Here is a 20,337-nt window from a genome sequence, read left to right on the forward strand (position 1 = left end):
GCCCCAGGTTAAAAAAAAAATTTTAAACTGACCTAAAATATCCTATTAGCTGGAAATTTTCATTATTTACAGGCGATTCATGCAGGGATCCTTATGAAGCACTTCCTACCAAATTACTAAAATGTGTAGTTATTATTTCTATTCTCAGATAGTAAATAACTTTATGAAGTTGGGTTGTTTCACCCAGACTCTTTTCACAACACTTTCTATCACCTTTCTGAAAAGGATTCCATGAGTGGACCACTCATTTTGTGATACAATCTACAGAGAACATTAACAGAAAGATGACAGGAGGGGAAAGCAAAGGAGCGAAATGTTTAAAATAAGAAACATAAAGGGAGGTATACAGTGCTGTGAACAAAACGGTGCTGGATAAATGACATGGGATAGTTCAGAGACTTTTTTTTTTTTATTAAATGTGTAAAAAGTAGTCCTCATTGTACAAGTTCAAAATCAGACAAATGTACAAGGGTGTATAACTGGCATATTTATAAACTGTACCCACTCAAAAACTCACTGCAGACACAATCCATATTACATTCAATGTCTGCATCTTTACATATTACCTACTGCAAAGTAAATACAAAATTAACTCTTAACATTTTAGTTCAGTACACACGTGATACAGTTCAAAACAAAGGCAATTTTTTTCAACCAAACAACCAACCCAAGTACCAATTCATTATACTGTGCAAAAATACAGCAAGACTACTAGAAGGATTCCATTTAGGTTTAGTCAATAAGATATGTTTCTATGCTACTGAAATACAGCTCAAGTGTTAGATTGTAATTACCAACGTAACAGTACTTTTGATTTACAACTGACCTAAAAATAGTGGTTGCTAATATATGTCCTTGACATTTAAAAAAAAAAACTTCAAACCTTAAATACAATTCTAAAAGTATATGTGCCTTGTCACTCATTCAATAAACATGATTTATTTTAACACAGGTCGCAAAAAGTTCAATTAATTAACCAGAATTCTATATCTATCTCCTGCCTGCTATCTACTTCAGTCTTAAATCTGACTTTCTATCAAAAGCAGTTGAGAATTTATTTCATAAGATTAATCCCAAGAGTTATTGGGTAGCTTTTAAGCTATTTCATTTCTTATAAATATAAATCACTAGACATTATAGACCAGTGGTCCCCCGCATCAGAATTATGTGGGGAGCTCTTCAAAATTTGCATGGACCCCACCTCAGAACTAACGAGTAAGAATCTTCCAGAATGTCTGTTTTAAGTTCCCAGGTGACAGTGGCATACAGTCTAGTGTGGGAACCTCTGACCTAGACCACTGGACCAGTGGGTCTCAACTTTTAAGGTCCATCAGAATCATGTGGGGAAATTAAAAAAAAAAGACAAAACAAACAAACAGATTTGCTCCAGCAGATTGAGAGCGGTGTCCAGGAACCAGCATTTAATGCAGCTGGCCCATAAAACACTCTGAGAAACAGTGCACAGCCTTTACAGAGGAGTTCATTCACCAATTTAAGTGACATTGTCCCACAAGCGCTAATGAATCCTGCCCTAGGCAGTTTTAGCTAGTGTTTGAGGACAAATGTAGCCTTTTAAAATAAAATGTATTTATATTCTTAATATAAGGTCAAAGTCAAGTAAATTGTGAGATCATAATTCATTCATCAAAGAAGGGAACAGCTTCCCCAAAACTGTGTAAACCTTCAAACAGACCAGTTTTTAGCAATCAGCTTAAATCTAATGCCCTCTCCATCATTAATTAGCCTGATATGAGATCAGAGGTAGTGATTCCAGCTTACCAAAATGTAACAGAGACTATAAAAGATAAGCACACACCTTTATAGGTTCTGTACAGTCTCTATGTAATATAGATTGGAGACCAGTTGGATATTAAATAATACTAAAACAATTAGTAACATACTCTCAATTTTAGAAAATGAAACTTCCTAATATTTCCTCACATAAGTTCCTACTGAAACTACTGAGGGGAAAAATCTAGCAAATACTAAAGGTATCATGCTGTCTCTTGTGAAGAAGCTATTTGCTAATTTTCCACCATTCTTGTCATTATCTATAACATGGGTAGTGGGTAAAGATATCATTCTACCTTAAGAACTTTTTTTAAAGCACAGAAAAAGTAACTACATGTAAGGCCACACAGCAAATCAGTGGATGGACAGAGCTAGCGATGAGAACTTCCATTTGGAAAGCTGGACTCGTATCTTATCAATCTGGCAACTGTATCTCAGTGTGTGATGACTCTTACTAAGTATTCGAAATATTTCAGCATATTTGTGTGTGTGACAGCTCTACCACCCTTGCCAAACTTTAGAAGTAGAGAGAATCGACCCTGAACGCAGAGAATACGTAAAAACTAAAGAGCAACAACGCTAGGAAGCAGACAGAGCATACAGTTAGCAGAATCTATCTGGAATCTTGCCCATCGGTCCGACGTCTAAGATGCTATTATTTCCCGTTATGCATTTCTCCATCGTGTTCTTCACAAAGGCTTACACCACCTCTTCTCCACGGGCACATGTGCTTAACCAGTTGGCATTTCTTCTGAACCAAGCAACAATAAAGCAATTACCAAAAACCAGCACTATATTGCCAGAAAGGCAAGTCATAAAAGAAATGGAATCTTTTCAATCCACACTTCTCAAGACGCTAAAAAATACTAGTTTTTAATCACTTAGAGTCTGGACTATTAAAGCAATCAATCCATTTTCCCATTGATAAATGATGCAAAGCCAAAGTAAGGAATTTAAAAATGATGCAAAACAGAAGTTGAAAAATTACATTCAAAGACTCAAAGCGAGTGACATTTTGTCTTCTACTTGGGGCAAAAAGCTCCTTGATGGCGGAAATGAAGATCCGGAGACAGCACTCCCGGGAAAAGGACTGCAAACGTGAGCCGGGCCGGTGGTGTAAGACACTACCTTCACTCCAGCCCACACCTGGGCTGCCCTGCATGCAAGTAACAGGGGGCAGGGGGAGGAAGAACACAGACACACTCAGCTTCTCAGGTCCTCTTTGCTGGTTTGGCGGTTAACTGCTTTTCTCTTTCAAATTCCTTCTCCCGTTGCTGCTCCCTTTCCAACTCTTCTTTTTGCCTCTTCTGTTGCAGTTTAAGTGCTCTTTTCTATGTCAAAAAAAATTTTAAACCAAGAGAACAATCAAGGCTTATCTGTTATGGCCTAATTTAAAAGTAGCAGTGCTTTGACTTGAGGTAATCCACAGGCATTACTAAATTTCATATTTAACTTTTAAGCCTGTTCTGGGTAATTTAAGGTCCCCCTTAACACACACACAAAATTGAATTTCTTACTCCAAACTATTACTGACTGAGAACTGCTGTGACAATGAAAATATGAGCTCCTCAGCCCAGCTATTAGTAGAAAAGCCCAGAGTGGGGTTCAAAAGAATATGTTTTAAAGGAAAACAATGTACCATGAATTATGTTATTGCGTATGGGTACATAAGAAGTCAGAAAATGAATACTTGAAAAAACAATTAAACCTCCACTTCTATAAAGAATGTGAAACAATTTTCAACTCACTTTTAACTTCGATGTCTTTTCATGAAGCATCAGCATCTCTTTTCTTATATTCACCAACTTGGCATGATAGTGTTTAGCTTCAGTGAACTAAATATGGAAAAGGAAATGAAAAGTCAAGTTCAAATAGGCCAAAGTTTTTTTAAAAGGGGGAAAAAAAATAGACTGAAAGAGTAAGATGGATGAATAATAAATTACTGCTCACTCTGCCTAAATTGGCCAAATTTTTTAAAGCCTTAATTATCTCCACATTTTCATTCCAAAATTCAAATTTTATTTAAGCCTTTAGTAGGTATTTGATAACACTTGATTCAGTTCAAACTGATAAAAAAAAAAAGTTACTAAACATAAAACAGACATTTATATTGTGTACAGGTAACACTGTGCTTTAAAAACATGCAATATAATCCTAAACTTTTAGTAAGACTATCCAATAATGCTATGAGTTTCATTTGAGAAAAAGTACAACACTCTACTGTCTTCACAAAGGAGAACAGGACAACTGAAGTGAAGTGTCCGCCCATCAGGAAAAACCAAGCTGTGGTCAGAGAATCCTGGGAGGACTGTGGATAAATCTGGTCATGTTCCTGGGGCTTCTAAAGCGAGACCAAGCAGAACAAGCTCTGTAAGGACACTTGTCTTCCCAAGCCATGGTATGTATAGACTTTTCCATCTCAGCCAGGGATGGGAGAGAAAGAAAAAAACACCTCATTCTCAGGAGCCAAGGTTAACAGACAGAGACCAGGTAATAAGAGTGAGAGGAGTGTCAATAGAGAAATTAGCAGCCTTCATGTATCTACAAGTAAAGTCTTAGTCTGATGAGCTCTAGAGCTTCCAGACCCTCTCCCTCTCTCTCTGGGCCTCACAGTTTTCAGTTCCTGAATGATAATCTAACCACTTGGGCTGAGAGAGGAAAAAACAGGAAGACAGTTTCTGCCCCTTCAGACTGAAGCAACACTATTACATCTGCTTGGTTCATTCATTTATCATTCATTCACTGAGCAAATATTCGTTCTGCTGCAATATGAACTCAGTGGGGAAGACACAAGTAGGTCAGTGTAGCCTTGTCCACTTCCTTCACAAGTCAGAAAACTTTGTATTTACTACCCCAGGCTTCTGCCTAATGCAAGAGAAAACAGACTTGTTTTTGATTATAATAAAGGGAAAAATTAATGAGCCACACTTGTCCAACAGAAAGCTCATTTTTTGACATTCATATAAAAGTCTAAAAAATCATGCAAACCAAGCTACTGCTTCACGTTGAGGTGAAGAGAAAGGTAGCCACAAGTTCCTTATTTTTGTCAATTCCCTGTTTCTTAAAATAAAGAGTAGCAGTTCCTCTCATCAAAAATCTATAAAGCTTCTGATGAAACTAAACTACTGTCATATATACTGAAAGATATAAAGCGTCTATAAAGGATCCCCAAAGAGTCCATTTCAGTATTAATTTGTGATGGCATTATGAATGGGCCATACAATTAAACAAAATGCTGGTTTTAAAAAAGCCATGTAATTGATTAGGAAAGATGCACTTTCCTTAAGGGAAAACAGTACCCCAAAAGTTCCTTACTTTTAGTTCCCTTTTAGAAGTCTTTAACTATGAGCACATCTATTCCAGACTGTCACAAATAAGTTCCTTTTTCTACTATAGGCTCAACATCTGAAAGATAACAAGTCACGACAATAGAAGTTCTAGTAAAGTAAATCAAGGTTTCCCATTAAAGGACAAATTCTAAAATTTAAAAATTAGAGAAAATGGGTGCCTGGGTGACTCAGTCGGTTAAGTGTCCGGCTCCTGGTTTTGGCTCAGGTCATGATCTCACAGTTGTGGGTTCAAGCCTTGCATTGGGCTCTGTGCTGCTGGTGCAGAGCCTGCTTGGGATTCTCTCCCCCCGCCCCACCCTCAAAATAAATAAATAAACTTTTAAAAAAATGTTAAAAAAAAAATTAGAGGAAAAGATCCTAAACATACCTAACTACAACGTCGCACAGGAAAAACCTAGTTATTTCTAAGCCAAGATGTCATTAAGCTGTGTCAACTCACATCATACTTACCAAAGCATTAATATCCAACATAGAATGGCATTCTTTAAATTTTGAAATCTCTTGTTCCAGTGTGTCTAGTAATACAACTTGGTTCTGTCTGAAACAAAAGCACATAGCCAAAATAAACCATACATACTGTTAAGTGCTCGTTCATTAAAAAGGAATCACATTTGGGACGCCCGGGTGGCTAAGTCGGTTAAGCGTCCAACCTCGGCTCAGGTCATGATCTCACAGTTTGTGAGTTCGAGCCCCACGTTGTGCTCTGTGCTGACAGTGCGGAGCCTGGAGCCTGCTTCCAGTTCTATGTCTCCCTCTCTCTTTGCCCCTCCCCTGCCCCTGCTCGCTCTCTCTCTCTCTCTCTCTCAAAAATAAATAAACATTAAAAAAAACTTTTTTTAAAGAGGAATCACATTTCATCTTGGTTAATGTCAAAAGTAAAAATTCAGTTGAGGGGCACCTGGGTGGCTCAGTCGGTTAAGCGTCCGTCTTCAGCTCAGGTCACGATCTTGCAGTCCGTGAGTTCGAGCCCCATATTGGGCTCTGGGCTGATGGCTCAGAGCCTGGAGCCTGCTTCATTCTGTGTCTCCCTCTCTCTCTGCCCCTCCCCCATTCATGCTCTGTCTCTCTCTGTCTCAAAAATAAATAAATTAAAAAAAAAAAAAAAGCTGCTGAAGATTCAACTCAGTTTAAAAAAAAAAAAATTCAGTTGAAAATTTATTCACTCTCCAAGGCTTATTTGGTCTAATAAAATCCTTTTCAAAATAATATTCCACAGCCACATTCTGATAACTGTGTCTTTTATTCTTGCCTAAATGAGCAATAATTCTAATAATTAAATCTAACTGTAATGACTGAAATCATCAAATCATTTAAAATTATTATTTGTTACTTCTAACAAAAAAGTTTTTTATACCATCTTGCCCAAAAAACGTGATGTTTTATGTATATTAAACCTGCAACATTATCATAAAGGCAATGGGGAGCAACGACTTTTTTAAAGGTTTATTTCTTTTTGAGACAGAGTCCAGGAGCCAGGGAGGAACAGAGATAGGGAGATAGAGGATCCTAAGCAGACTACACGCCGGCAGCAGCGAGCTTGAGCTTGAACTCCTGAAACGTGACATCGTGACCTGAACTGAAGTCTGATGCTCAACTGCCTGAGCCACCCAGGTGCTCTGGGGAGCCATGACTTTTTAGATTAGAGTTGGGGAAAATGCAGTATCAAGTTATACTAAATCAGAAGAGGGTAGTAAGAAGATGAAAAAACAGGACCAGGAATCACAAGATGCCCCACCAATAACCAGTTGTATAATCTTGGAAATTTATTTTCCTGGGCCTGAATTTCTTTATTTATAAAGTGGGAAGCTCACACCAGGTAACTTCTAAGGTTCCTCATGAAAATTCTGATTCAAATCCTTTTATTGAGGAATAGAAGCCAACTTTCCTGACGTCCCTCTCCGGATCAACCAATGCCAGGCTCACGGGATAAGAAACACTGAGGGGCCACTGAATTAAACATTAAAACAATTTTTTTAAGGTTTATTTATTTATTTTGAGAGGGATAGAGTGCACATGGGTGCACAAGCTGGAGAGGGACACAGAGAGAGAGAGCGAGAGAGAGAGAGAGAAAGAGAGAGAGAGAGAGAGAATCCCAAGCAGCTCCATGCTGTCAGCGCAGAGCCCGACGCAGGGACTCAATCTCACAAACTGCGAGATCATGACCTGAGCTGACATCATGATGCTTAACTGACTGAGCCACCCAGGCGCCTCTAAACATTTTAAAGAATACTATAGGCAAAGCAAAATATGACGTGATTTGCTTGTGAAGCTACGCTAAAGAGAGAACAATGATGAAAAAAATAGCAATGTAGAGAATGAAAAGCAGTTACAACATCTCCACCATCCAGCAGTAAGTTTGGCAAATCCCACAGGTCACAAGTTTGTCCCTTCAGCTCTGACTAGAGACCACAAAAAGTGAAATATGGAACAAATAAGAAGCAGCCAGCAAGTCAATGATCCCGCGTAAACAGGAAAGCAATGACACTGTTACAACTAGAAAACAGTAAAGAACAATCAATGAAACCAAAAGTTGGTTCTTCAAAATATCAATAAAATGGATAAACCTCTGGCCAGGCTCACAAAGAAAAAGAGAGAGGGCACAAATTACTAACATGACTTATAGAAGAGAAACCATCACTGACTCCATGGACATTAAAGGGACCATAAAAGAATACCTCCAACAACTCTGTCCACAAATTGATATCTCAGATGGAAATAACTAATTCCTTGAAAGACACAAACTTCCAAAACTCACACAAGGAGACGCAGATCATCTAAGTAGGTCTACATTTGTTAAAGGAATTCAGTCAGTAAGTTATAACCTTCCAGAAATGAAAATGCCAGGACCAGATGGCTTCACACTTAATTTCTGCCAAATATTTAAGGAAGGAATGACGCAAATTCTCCACAATAGTTTCCAGCAAAGCCAAGGCAGAGGGAGCACTTCCTAACTCATTCTACGAGGCCAACATTACGTGAAAACCAAAACCAGATAAAGATATTACAAGAAAGGAAAACCATAGACCAGTATCTTTTTTTAAAGTAGGCTCTACATACAACACAGAACTCAAAGCAGGGCCTGAACTCACCACCCTGAGATAAAGACCTGAGCTGAGATCAAGAGTCAGACACTTAACTGACTGAGCCACCCAAGCATCTCTAGACCAGTATCTTTTATGAACAGAGATGGAAAAATCCTCCACAAAATATTAACAAAACAAATCCAACAATATATAAAAAGAATTATACACCACAATCAAATGAGATTTATTCCAAGTATTCAAAGCCGGTTCAACATTTGAAAATCAATCAGTGTGATCCAGCATATCAACTGACTAAAGAAGAAAAATCATTTGGTACTATTATATGATGCAGAAAAGACATTTGACAAAGTCCAACACCCATTCATGATTAAAAACTCTCAACAAACTAGAGAGAGGAACTTCCTCAACTTGATAAAGAACATTAAAAAAAAACTACAGCTAACATCACACTTGTGAGAAACTAAGTAGACGCTTTCCCTTTATGATCAGGAGTAAGGAGAGGATGTCTGCTCCCTATTCCTATTCAACATCGTACTGGAAGCTCTAGCTAATGTAATGAGACAAGAAAAGGAAATAAAATGTATACAGACTGGAAAGGAAGAAATAAAACTGTCTTTGTTCACAGATGATTGCCCATGTGGAAAATCCCAAAGAATCAACAAAATATGTGAGTATAGCAAGGTTTCAGGAGGGTATCAGGTTAATGTATAAAAGTCAGCAGTGAATAATTAGAAAAATTAGAAAAATCAATACTTCATATGAAATACTTTGATATAAATCTAACAAAATATGTACAGGAGCTATAAGCAAAAACTATAAAACTCCAATGAAATAAATTTTAAAAGATCCAAGTAACAGATATTGCAAGTACATGGAATAAGAAACTCAATATTGTTATCCTCCCAATTTTTCCCAACTTGATCTATGGAATCTATGCAATCTCAATTTAAACCACACCAAGTTATTTTGGAGATATCAACAAACTGATCCTAAAATTCACATAGAAAGGCAAAGACCAAGAATAGCCAAAACACAATGAATAAGAACAAAGCTGGAAGACTTACACTACCCAATTTCAAGATTTACTGCAAAACTATAGAAATCAAAACAGCATGATACCGGTAAAACAGACACATCAATGCAACAGTATAGAAAGCTCTTAAATAGATCCACACAAATACAGTCAAGTCCTCTTTGACAAAAGAGCAAAGACAATGCAGTGGATTCAGGCTAGTCTTTTCAACAAATGCGAGCAAACAACTGGACACTGACGTGCAAAGAAATTAACCTAAACAAAGATCTTACAATTTCATAAGAATTAACTCAAAATGGACCATAGGTCTAAATATAAAAAGTAAAACCCTAAAACATCTAGAAGAAAACACAGGAGAAAATCTTAGGTGACCTTGATTCGGTGATGAATTTTTACATGAAATATCAAAATCATGATCCATGAAAAAAAAATTAAGTGGCTCAGTCTGGTTAAGTGTCTGAGTCTTGATTTAGGCTCAGGTCATGATCTCATGGTTTGTGGGATCAAGCCCCACGTCAGGCTCTGAGCTAACAGCACAGAGCCTGCTTGGGATATTCTCTCTCTCTCTCTCTCTCTCTCTCTCTCTCTCTCTCAAAAGAAATAAATAAACATTAAAAAAAACAAAACAAAACTTTAAGAGGCACCTGGGAGGTCCAGTCGGTTAAGTGTCCAACTTTGGCTCAGGTCATGATCTCACAGTTCTTGAGTTCGAGCCGCATCATCGGCATCACGGCTGTCAGCCTGTCAGCACAGAGCCCCCTTCACATCCTATACCCCTCGCTCTGCCCCTCCCCCACTACTGCTCTCTCAAAAATAAACAAACATAAAAAAAAAAAACTTTAAAAAATTGGTAAGTCAGACTTTTAAAATTAAAAATTCTGCTCTGTAAAAGACACTCTTAAAAGTACAAAGACAACAGGGCGCCTGAGTGGCGCAGTCGGTTAAGCGTCCGACTTCAGCTCAGGTCATGATCTCGTGGTTTGTGAGTTCGAGCCCCACGTCGGGCTCTGGGCTGATGGCTCGGAGCCTGGAGCCTGTTTCTGATTCTGTGTCTCCCTCTCTCTCTGCCCCTCCCCCGTTCATGCTCTGTCTCTCTCTGTCCCAAAAATAAATAAAAAACGTTGAAAAAAAAAAATTAAAAAAAAAAAAAGTACGAAGACAAGCCACATGCTTGGAGAAAATATTTGTAAGACATATAAAGGATTTGTATCAAAGTATACAAAGAACACTTAAAACTCAACAGTAAGAAAATAAATAACCCAAGGCACCTGGGTGGGTCAGTCAGTTAAGCATTTGACTTCAGGTCAGATCATGGCTCAGGTCATGGTCTCATGGTTCATGAGTTTGAGTCCTGAGTCAAGCTCTGCACTGACAGCCAGGGCCTGCTTCTGATCCTCTGTCTCCCTGTCTCTGCCCCTCCCCAACGCACACGTACATGCACATCCTCTCTCTCTCTCTCAAAAAATAAATAAACATTTTTAAAAAAGAAAATAAACAACCCAGTTAAAAAATAGGCAAAAGAGGGGCGGCTGGGTGGCTCAGTCAGTGAAGTGTCCGACTCTTGATTTCGGCTCAGGTCGTGATCTCAGTTTGTGATATCAAGCCCAGTATCAGGCTCCATGCTGACATTGCAAAGCCTGCTTAGGATTCTTTCTCTTCCTCTCTCTCTCTGCCCCTCCCCACCTCAAAATAAATAAATAAACTTAAAAAAACAAAAAACAAAAAACAGGCAAAAAGTCTGAATAAACATTTATTGTATAAGCATGAATTTGCCTGATCTTTGTCCCAGGTTCCTGGCATGTCTGTTCTAAGACTTCTGTAATTTCTCAAATGATAGAAGTATCTTCATTAGTCATGAACCCCTCTTCAAGCACACCAGAGTTTATGCTAATGAGGTGACATATGGTGGGCCCCTAGAGCTTCAGGATGGGGGCTGCTCATGCCAGAAAGATCAATCATGTGGTCACAGGGTTGGGGCTTTGAGCCATTCGATATCAGTCCATTCTCCAGAGAAGGGAGGTTGTAGGACGGGGGCTGGAGAGTGAGTTCAATTACATAGCCAATGATTCAATCAGTTGTGCTCACAGAGTGAAGCAGCAATAAAAACTTTAAACACTGAGGCTCAGTAGAGCTTCCTGGTTGGTAAACACATCGATGTGCCAAGAAGGTAACATGCCCTAATTTCACTAGAAGAAGCCACAGAAGCTCTGTGGTGGATATACTCCCACACCTTCCCCTATGTGTCTCTTCATTTGGCTGGTCCTGATCTGTATTCTTTATAATAAAATGGTAATTAGGGGCGCCTGCGTGGCTCAGTCAGTTGAGTGTACAACTCTCAATTTCGGCTCAAGTCATGATCCCATGGTCATAGGATTGAGCCCTGCATTGGGCTCTGCACTGAGTGTGGAGCCTGCTTAAGATTCTCTCTCTCTCTCTCTCTCTCTCTCTCTCTCTCTCTCTCTCTCTCTCTCTCTCCTCTGCCCCCTCCCTGCTTACACACTCTCTCTCTCTCTCTCTCTAAAAAAAAAAAAAAAAAAAAAAAAAAAGTAATAATAATAAAACAGTAATTGTAAGTACAGTGTTTTCATGATCCATAAGTCTAGACACTCTAGGAAATGGTTCCACAGAATATTTAGCTTCAATATCAGGTAGAAATGACTCGCCTTCCTGTCCCTTAAAAGTTTTGTATCATCTGTAGTAAATGTGCTGGGAGTGACCAGGCAGTATCAATGCAGTATCTGGGGGATGATCCTCTGAGAAAAAAGCTATTTCCTTGGACGGTCCAAGTGTGGCTTATCTCAAAAGGAACGCCACTAAGGCTACTTATGATTATACCTTGCCAGAGACTTTTAGGGCCTAAATCCGAGACTCCCTCTTTTCTTTCTTTCCAGGGGTTCTTAAAATGACAAATACATGTAAAAGAACATTCATAACCTTTCTTATATATAAAGTTAGTTTTGTTCCCGGTCTTCCCATTACTAGCTACAAAATAAACTTAACTTGTATCTACCACAACCTTCTCCTTCACCTCTGTGGGCCTGTTTCTGTAACTTAAAGTGGCTTAATGAAAATTAAACTGTTTCACAACAGTCAGGATGCCTGGCTCCATCCAGTACTCTTTCCCCTAAATCTTTACCAGCAGTAGGATTTGTAGACAGGGATGAAAGAGGCAGCTGCTTGAAAACACCTTTTTCCTTTCTCTGAAACGTGACTTTCCTTAACACTAAAGAGGTAAAATAACTGCTTACTCATCATATTCCATTATTAATTCTACCACTACCTGTGTAATCTTTTTCGGTTTACTTAACATTTCTGAACCTCGGTTTCCTCAACCGTAAACAGGAATAATATTAACACTTCAAAAGCAGGTGTCAGGATTGAGATATGGTATATAAAGTGCCAGGCAAGTAGAACATATAGCAATAAACAGTAGCTGATGTTACTATCATCGTCGTCGTCGTCTAGGTGCCTCAGAAGATAAGAGGGGTTATTTAAAACACTAAATCTTAGGGGCACCTGGATGGCTCAGCCGGCTAAGCTTCTGACTTCAGCTCAGGTCATGATCTCACAGTTTGTGAGTTCGAGCCCTGTGTGGGGCTCTAGAGCCTGCTCTGGATTCTGTGTCTCCCTCTCTCCTTCTCTGCTCCTCCCCTGCTTGGGCTCTATCTCTCTCAAAAATAAATAAACATTAAAAAAAAATTTTTTTTAATAAAAATAAATTAATTAAATAAATAAATAAAACACTAAATTTTAGGGGCACCTGGGTGGCTCAGTCGGTTAAGCGTCCGGCTTCAGCTCAGGTCATGATCTCACGGCTTGTGAGTTCGAGCCCCGCGTCGGGCTCTGTGCTGACAGCTCAGAGCCTGGAGCCTGCTTCAGATTCTGGGTCTCCCTCTCTCTGTGCCCCTCCCCTGCTCACACTCCGTGTCTGTCTCTCAATAATAAATAAACGTTAAAAAAAAAATTTTTTTTAATAAAAAAAATAAACCACTACATTTTAGCCAATGTCATCAGTTAAACTCTGCAATTAAATTGTGGTTCCCAGCTTCCTTCCCAGCAAAACATATCCAGATATCTTTTGCTTGCAGAGTTTCTAATCCTTCAGTTGATCATACTTTTACTTCATTCAAACTCCCCTACAAAATCTTTATGACTTTTTTGCCACATGAATTGACCGGCTTTAAAATACAAGGCATACCACACACTTGGGATAAAAAATCTCATCGGAACCAGCAGAAAACCAAGGGTGCTGCCAACACCCTGACTACAGTAGTGTGCCACACATAGCAGAACACGGTACCACTTACATACTCATTTATCACCTCCAAATCCAAGGATTATAACATTACTTACTGGTATTTACAAAATGGACATCGTGGGTGATTGTTTCCCTCCTTTTGCACTAATACAGCCCTTTAAGGTAACTTTTCAAAGGGTAGGTCTTACAGCAGCAGCAGCTCACAGGCCAGTTTATGGCTGACCACCACAGAAAGAAATGATAGGCCAGCTTGGGCAACCATGCGAGGTCCTACCCAAGAGGAAGCAGAAGTTCGGTCCACTGTTTCCGAGTGGGAGCTGATAAAGTTAGTGTGTAGTTTTGCATACTGATCCTCCTCTACGAGTTCCGTTTTTCCTTATCCTGTTCTTCTCTTGGTGTATCCTCCAATCCTTTATTTAGCTGGTAGACCACCAGAAAAGAAATGGGTCCTCCCCAAAAAAGACACTTAAACATTTTTGGCAACTCATGTGAACCAGCGACTGAAAACACATCTGACTCCCACGGCAATTTTGCAACACTTCCAACAGGCAATATTTTCATAAAATGATGGTAAAACACCAAAACTAATCAAAGAGTCTAGATAAGATACAGGGGTGCTTCTTCTTCTTTTTTTTTTTTTTCTTTCCTTTTGAGAGAGAGAGGACACAGTGAGTGTGAGGCAGAGAGAGAGAGGGAGAGAGAGAATCCCACAAGGAGGAGAGAGAGAGGGAGACAGAGAGACAGGAGAGGGGCTCACTTAAAGCAGGGCTCGTGCTCACCCGAAGCAGGGATCATGCTCACCCAAAGCAGGGCTCGTGCTCACCCAAAGCAGGGCTGAAGTTCACCTGATGTGGGACTCGAACTCACAAACCTGTGAGATCATGACCTGAGCCAAAGTCAGATACTTAACTGACTGAGCCACCCAAGCACCCAGGGGTACTTCTTATGAGACCACACACTCTAGAAGTATTCATTTCACTTTTTACATTTAGGTTACTAAGTATTCCTTCACTCCCATTTGCTACCGCTAAAGACAGAAATACTCAACTGTATTCAATATTGCAAAATATTATACCTTAATAGAGCATACACTTATACATATACAGTAAACCATAACTATGCCAAAGGGGAAATGAGTGCAACCATGGTTTTTGTTAGCTCACGTGAGTTCCTGAAGAGCTTGTTTTGATCTCTGAAGGTCTGGCAGGTAGTGAGAAAGCAATCCTTCTGCCAGCTGCTCCACAGCTTTGTCTTCTACAGCCAAGTCCTCTAGTAACCCTTCATCTGGAGAAGTGTCACTTAAACCTGTCCCCAAAAGAAAATCAAATGTAGGAGTCTTTTAAATGGACACAGGGGTAAAAGAAGTAATAGTGAGGGAGGGGGCTGACAGTGAGATTCAGAGCACATACACACAGGACACTACAGGCATCCTTCCTTCCTTTTCTTTTATTTATTTTGAGAGAGAGAGAGAGAGAGAGAGAGAGAGAGAGAAAGAGAGAATGTACACACAAGTGGGAGAGGGCCAGAGAGAAAGGGAGAGAGAATCCCAAGGAGGCTCCATGTGGTCATCTTGGAACCCAAAACGGGGCTCAATATCACAAACCATGAGATCATGACCTGAGCCGAAATCGAGAATCAGACACTTAACTGATGGAGCCACCCAGGCACCCCCTTCCTTTTCTTTGAGCTTTACCTTCTGAGTGTCCTCTAATAAACAGGATATGTGCATTCAAAAAAATGTTTTTAAGCTACTAGTATAAGGTAAAGTCTGGATTAAAAGAACATTAACATATGCAAAACATATTCTATATGTTTATGTATTTTTCAGGGCAAGAGATGTATAGTTTTCAGTGGATTATTAAGAGTCTGAGGCCTAAAAGTAGGAAAAAGTCACTGAATGAAAGCAATAAATCCTTCCTTTCAAAACCATGCAGAAATTCTATATACATTCATATAAATGCAATGCCTAAAAAAATTTCTTTTTCAATTCAATGTAAGTAAAAATGTGGGTCAATATTTACTTTTCATAAAGCTTGATATACTATTTATATGTAAAAGGGAAGCTGTTTTATCATTGTTAGAAGAAGATTTTCAAAGGATTTCTCTTCTCTGGAGACTCAGCACCTTAATTTACCATAGAAAATAGTATATAATAATTGCATGTAAATCTAGACGTATGCCAGGAACTACGCTTCATGCTTTTCCTTTGAATAATAACAGTGTAAGCAGTTAGGCACTCAAAAACATCTAAAATGGGGGCGCCTGACTGGCTCAGTCAATGGAGCATGCAACTCTTTATCTCAGAGCTGTGAGATAAACATGAGCCCCACGTTGAGCAGAGAGATTACTTAAAAATAAAACCTGTACAAAAGATGTCTAAAATGAATAACCGTCAATCACTACCCCAACAAGAAAAGTACAAAACTATTTCTAAACATGGTTCGGTGAGTGGTTTTTAAGATTTTAGAATCACTGGCTTAAAATGAGGGAAAAAGGGGTGCCTGGGTGGCTTAGTCGGTTGAATGTCTGATTTCAGCTCAGGTCATGAACTCACGGTTCATGGGTTCGGGCCCTGCGTGGGGCTCTGTGCTGACAGCTCAGAGCCTGGAGCCTGCTTCAGATTCTGTGTCTCCCTCTCTCTCTGCCTCTCCCCCGTTCATGCTCTGTCTCTCTCTCTCAAAAATAAACAGTAAAAAAAATTTTTTTAATGCTATAAGAAAGTCAGATGGTCACATTACTAAAATTGTACTCTAAGAGCATTTTTAAACATTAAATTCTGAAACATCTCCATTTAATCATAATCTGGTAATACTCAGTAACATCAAATTAGATCATTATGTAAAATACATTTATCATGCCACATTCTTTATAGCTCACTTCCAAGTATAGTTTTTACCACAGATTTACATTTTAGCAAGATGGAGGAAAACAACATGCTGTCATATTCAAAGTAAGTTTTTATAGATAAAAAAGTAGTATGGTTTTTATTTTGATCTGAGAAATACATGAACAAATTTTGGAATTCTCTAAATCACAAGGCAATGTTCAAACGGACAAGAGCTAACTAGAAACTGAAGCACTCCACAAATGAAATAAAAATTTAACAGGAAAAAGCAGAGTATTTGCAAATATTGCCATTCATGTACCATCAGACGGGAAGTGAATAAAGAATATCTGAAAATTAATGTCATTGCTTAAGGCTTGATTACAGTAACAGTGCAAACAACAGCAACTCTCTTTAAGGAAATACAGAAAACAAGTATTACAGATAAACAGAAACACCCAAATAAGGATATCTCAACTTTAAGAACAACAGCTACGATGTCTCCCTTACAATATATAAACATTTAACTCACAGTCCTCCTCCTACTCTACCCCAATATTCTGGTTAATAATTGGAAGAGTCTGACTTACTCACGTCTCTACATACATTAAGTTACTAAGTTCAAGGTACTTTACTGTGGGAGATTAAAAGAAAGGGTCCTTACCCTACTCATACAAGAAACATTAGTTGCACACCTGTACTCCCTACTAGTTTCCAAGGTTACAAGAATAAATTAAGCAAGTCCCCCTCCCCCTGTACAAAGAGCTTGATACAGGGGAATCATAATGATAATATATGAGAAGGGGCATTAGAGAAACAGAAACTATTATGGAAACTCAGAGGGAAACATAAAAAAAAAAAAAAAAAAAAAAGGAGGCGTCTGGGTGGTTCAGTCAGTTGAGCAGCGTCTGACTTTTCAGTTCAGGGTCATGATCTCATGATCTCACAGTTCGTGAATTTGAGCACCATCTTGGGCTATCTTCTGTCTATGGTCGGCAGGGAGCCTGCTTTGCTCCAGATCCTCTGTCCCCCTCTTTCTCTCTGCCCCTCCCCCATGCTCTCTCTCAAAATAAATAAACTTTTTTTTTAAAGTATTACTCATTGTAAAAGCTTAAAACACAGAAGGGGGAGGTAAAGGCTAATAGTAAAAATACTCTTTCTCAGCATACACTGGCTGGCTCAGTTGGTAGAGTATGCGACTTTTGATCTCGGGGTTACGAGTTTGAGCCCCACATTTGGTGCAGATTACTTAAAAATAAATAAAATCTTTTAAAAAAATACTCTTTCTAACTCCCTTAATGCAGTCACTCTGTAGTTTCCAATATAGCCTTCAAAAAAATTATCACTGCATACCTATGCAGAAGCCCTGTTTTAATCATAAATATTACTCATATTGTTCTGCAACTCTTAAATATACATCTTAGATATCTTTCCATATGAGCATATATGCATCTACTACATTGTTTTTAACAGAATAGAATTCTACTATATTTTAACTAGTTTCCTGCTATGGACTGAATGTGTCCCCCCTACATTATTTTGTAGCCCCAACCTCCAACATAAAGGTAGCTGGAGGTGGGACCTTTGGGAAGTAATTCAGTTTAGATGAGGTCATGAAGGTGGGGCCCCATGATGGGGTTGCATCCTTAAAAGATAAAGAGAAACCAAACTCTCTCCCTCTACCATGTGAGGTATCGGCAAGGCGAGAAGGCAGCTGTCTGCAAGATCAGAAGAGGACTCTTACCAGGAACCTAACTGGTCAGCACATAGATCCTGGACTTCGTAGAACTCCAGAACTTTGAGGAATAAATGTCTGTTGTTTAAGCCACCCGACCTGTGGTACTTAGTTGTAGCAGCCCATGGAGACTAAGATACCTAAGGATAGGTATTTAGGTTATTTTCACTTTTTGCCATTTCAATGTTGCCAGGAGTTTCCTTGCTTGTCTTTGCGTATCTATGTCAATGTTTGTGTAGGATAAATTCTTAGAAGTTGAATCACGGGACAGAGTTTATGTATTTCTTAAACAGACACTGCAAAACTGCCTTCCTAAGAGATGGCACCAATTTACACTCCCAGAACAATCTTTGAGGGCCACTATTTCCAAATGGGTAAGAATTCTAAAAGAAGGAATAAGATATAGGTTAAAAAAAAAAAAAAGGCATCATAAGGAAAGGTGGGACTATAGGATTGCTCTAGAAAGACAAGGTAGTTTGGGAGGGTCTGGAGCATAGGGCATACGCAAAAGTGAGCTACAAGACCATCTGGCCAGCCTATGAGGATCCCTGAGTGTCAAGCTAAGGGGTTTGCCCTTTTGCTTAGGAAGTAGTAAGGAGCCATTTTAAGGTTTCCCAGCAAGAAAATGACATGACTGGCGCTTTATCTTGGGGCAGTGGGTATGACAACAGTGGGATACGTGCAATGGAAGCGTAAGAGACTGGGGGTGGATAGCCTTACAACTGCTCTTGGAAGAGTAAAACTAGAGACGAGATGGAAATTGCATAGTGGAATCCCCTAGACTAAAACAGAAATAGGAGGCAAGTGAGAAGAAAAGCAAGAGTGACCGTCAAAGTTTCAACTGTGGGTGACTTGGCACTAATGGAATCAGACATCTACTTTTATTCATGCACATGCCGTATGTGAGGCTGGTGCGAAACAACCATGTCAAAGTATCCAGCAAGCGAACGGAAAGGCAAACGGAGAAGGACCCAAGCTGCACATGCACAAGGAAGTCAGCTTATGCAAGTGTAAAGAGGGGGCGATCACTGGGGCGCCTGGCTGGCGCAGTCGGTTAAGCGTCCGACTTCGGCCAGGTCACGATCTCCCGGTCCGTGAGTTCGAGCCTCGCGTCAGGCTCTGGGCTGATGGCTCGGAGCCTGGAGCCTGTTTCCGACTCTGTGTCTCCCTCTCTCTCTGCCCCTCCCCCGTTCATGCTCTGTCTCTCTCTGTCCCAAAAATAAATTAAAAAAAAAAAAAAAAGAAAAATGGAAAAAAGAAAAAAAAAGAGGGGGCGATCACTGAGGAAAAGCATGACCAAGAAAGGGCTGAAAGCACTATTTTTAAGTAACCCCTATATTCCTAGAACAGGAGGTAGAAACGACACATCGAAAGCCCTGTAGCCTTTCTTACTTGGGGTTCCTCATCTGAACCAGAGGACACAGAAACTGTTTTCATGCCCTGTCTTCTCAATTCTCCCGAGAATGGTAAACAGTACCATTCAGGATGCCTAGCAAGTCAATTCATTGCATGCAATGGATGTCTTAGGGTATTAGGGCTTAAATCTCTCTTGGAACTCGGGTTGAGAAAACGGCTGGAGGAATGACAGTAAGTAAAACATTTCATGAGTGAGTAGTCAATAATACTTGAATACATCAATTCTCTGAATTACAAACCGATCAACTTTCTGACAAATTCATCTTCAACCACTAACAATGTGCTGGAGTCAACACACAGTCACAGAATGACCTCACCATCAATCGCCACCCAAACACTGCCTCCCCTCCAAACTTCGTTTCCCACTCATTCAGCTGGGCACCGGGGCCGGCGCGGTTCCCCACTTCCGCACGGGGGCCAGAGCCTCGGGACCAAGCTGCTCTCTCCCGCGGAGCGGCCGGAGTCCGGCCGCCCGCCCCGCCCAGTAGCACGTACCCGGCGTCGGCTCCCCGGCCCCCAGGCCGTGGGGTGGCCCTGCCAGGACCCCGTCCGGGGACGTCGGCCCAGGAACACTCATGTCCTTCCCGCTGGGAACAGGGAAGGGGCGGTTGTGCAAACGGTCAGAGGCAGTAAGGGGGCACCCCACGCGTCCAGCGCCCAGCCGGACAGAAGCGGCGGTCGCACCCGGAAATGACGGAAGCGGAAGACGGTGTGACCGCCCGTCCACCGCCTCCTTTCTTGCCTCCGCCTCCACCTTCCGCCTCCACCTTCCACCTCCCGGACTACTACCCCCAGCGCTCCTGGGACTTCGCGCCCACGTCATGGAAGGGTGGAGGGCGTGGCGTCAGTAGAGTCAGCTGTGCGGGACTTCCTGCGACTGATTGTC

The 20,337-nt window shown here is 40.3% G+C and overlaps 1 protein-coding gene across 2 annotated transcripts in view; it reads right to left on the reverse strand.

The window, feature by feature from the left end:
- Nucleotides 1-390: 390 nt before the first annotated feature.
- Nucleotides 391-20,337, reverse strand: part of BLOC1S6 (biogenesis of lysosomal organelles complex 1 subunit 6) — a 125,656-nt gene continuing 105,709 nt past the window's right edge. Inside the window, exons 1-5 of one of the 2 annotated variants that reach the window (XM_019442238.2) lie at nt 19,947-20,154; nt 14,640-14,781; nt 5,592-5,679; nt 3,540-3,626; nt 391-3,122 (exon numbers count right to left, since the gene is read on the reverse strand). In XM_019442238.2, coding sequence (XP_019297783.1) covers nt 3,003-3,122; nt 3,540-3,626; nt 5,592-5,679; nt 14,640-14,781; nt 19,947-20,028 — 519 coding nt within the window. In that variant the 5' untranslated portion in view covers nt 20,029-20,154 and the 3' untranslated portion in view covers nt 391-3,002. Of the gene's footprint in view, nt 3,123-3,539; nt 3,627-5,591; nt 5,680-14,639; nt 14,782-19,946; nt 20,155-20,337 lie in introns of those variants that run through there. The other variant, XM_019442237.2, reaches the window with a different exon arrangement.

This window comes from Panthera pardus, unplaced genomic scaffold, assembly GCF_024362965.1.
Source record: "Panthera pardus isolate Hobbes unplaced genomic scaffold, ASM2436296v1 HiC_scaffold_24, whole genome shotgun sequence".
NCBI lineage: Eukaryota > Metazoa > Chordata > Mammalia > Carnivora > Felidae > Panthera > Panthera pardus.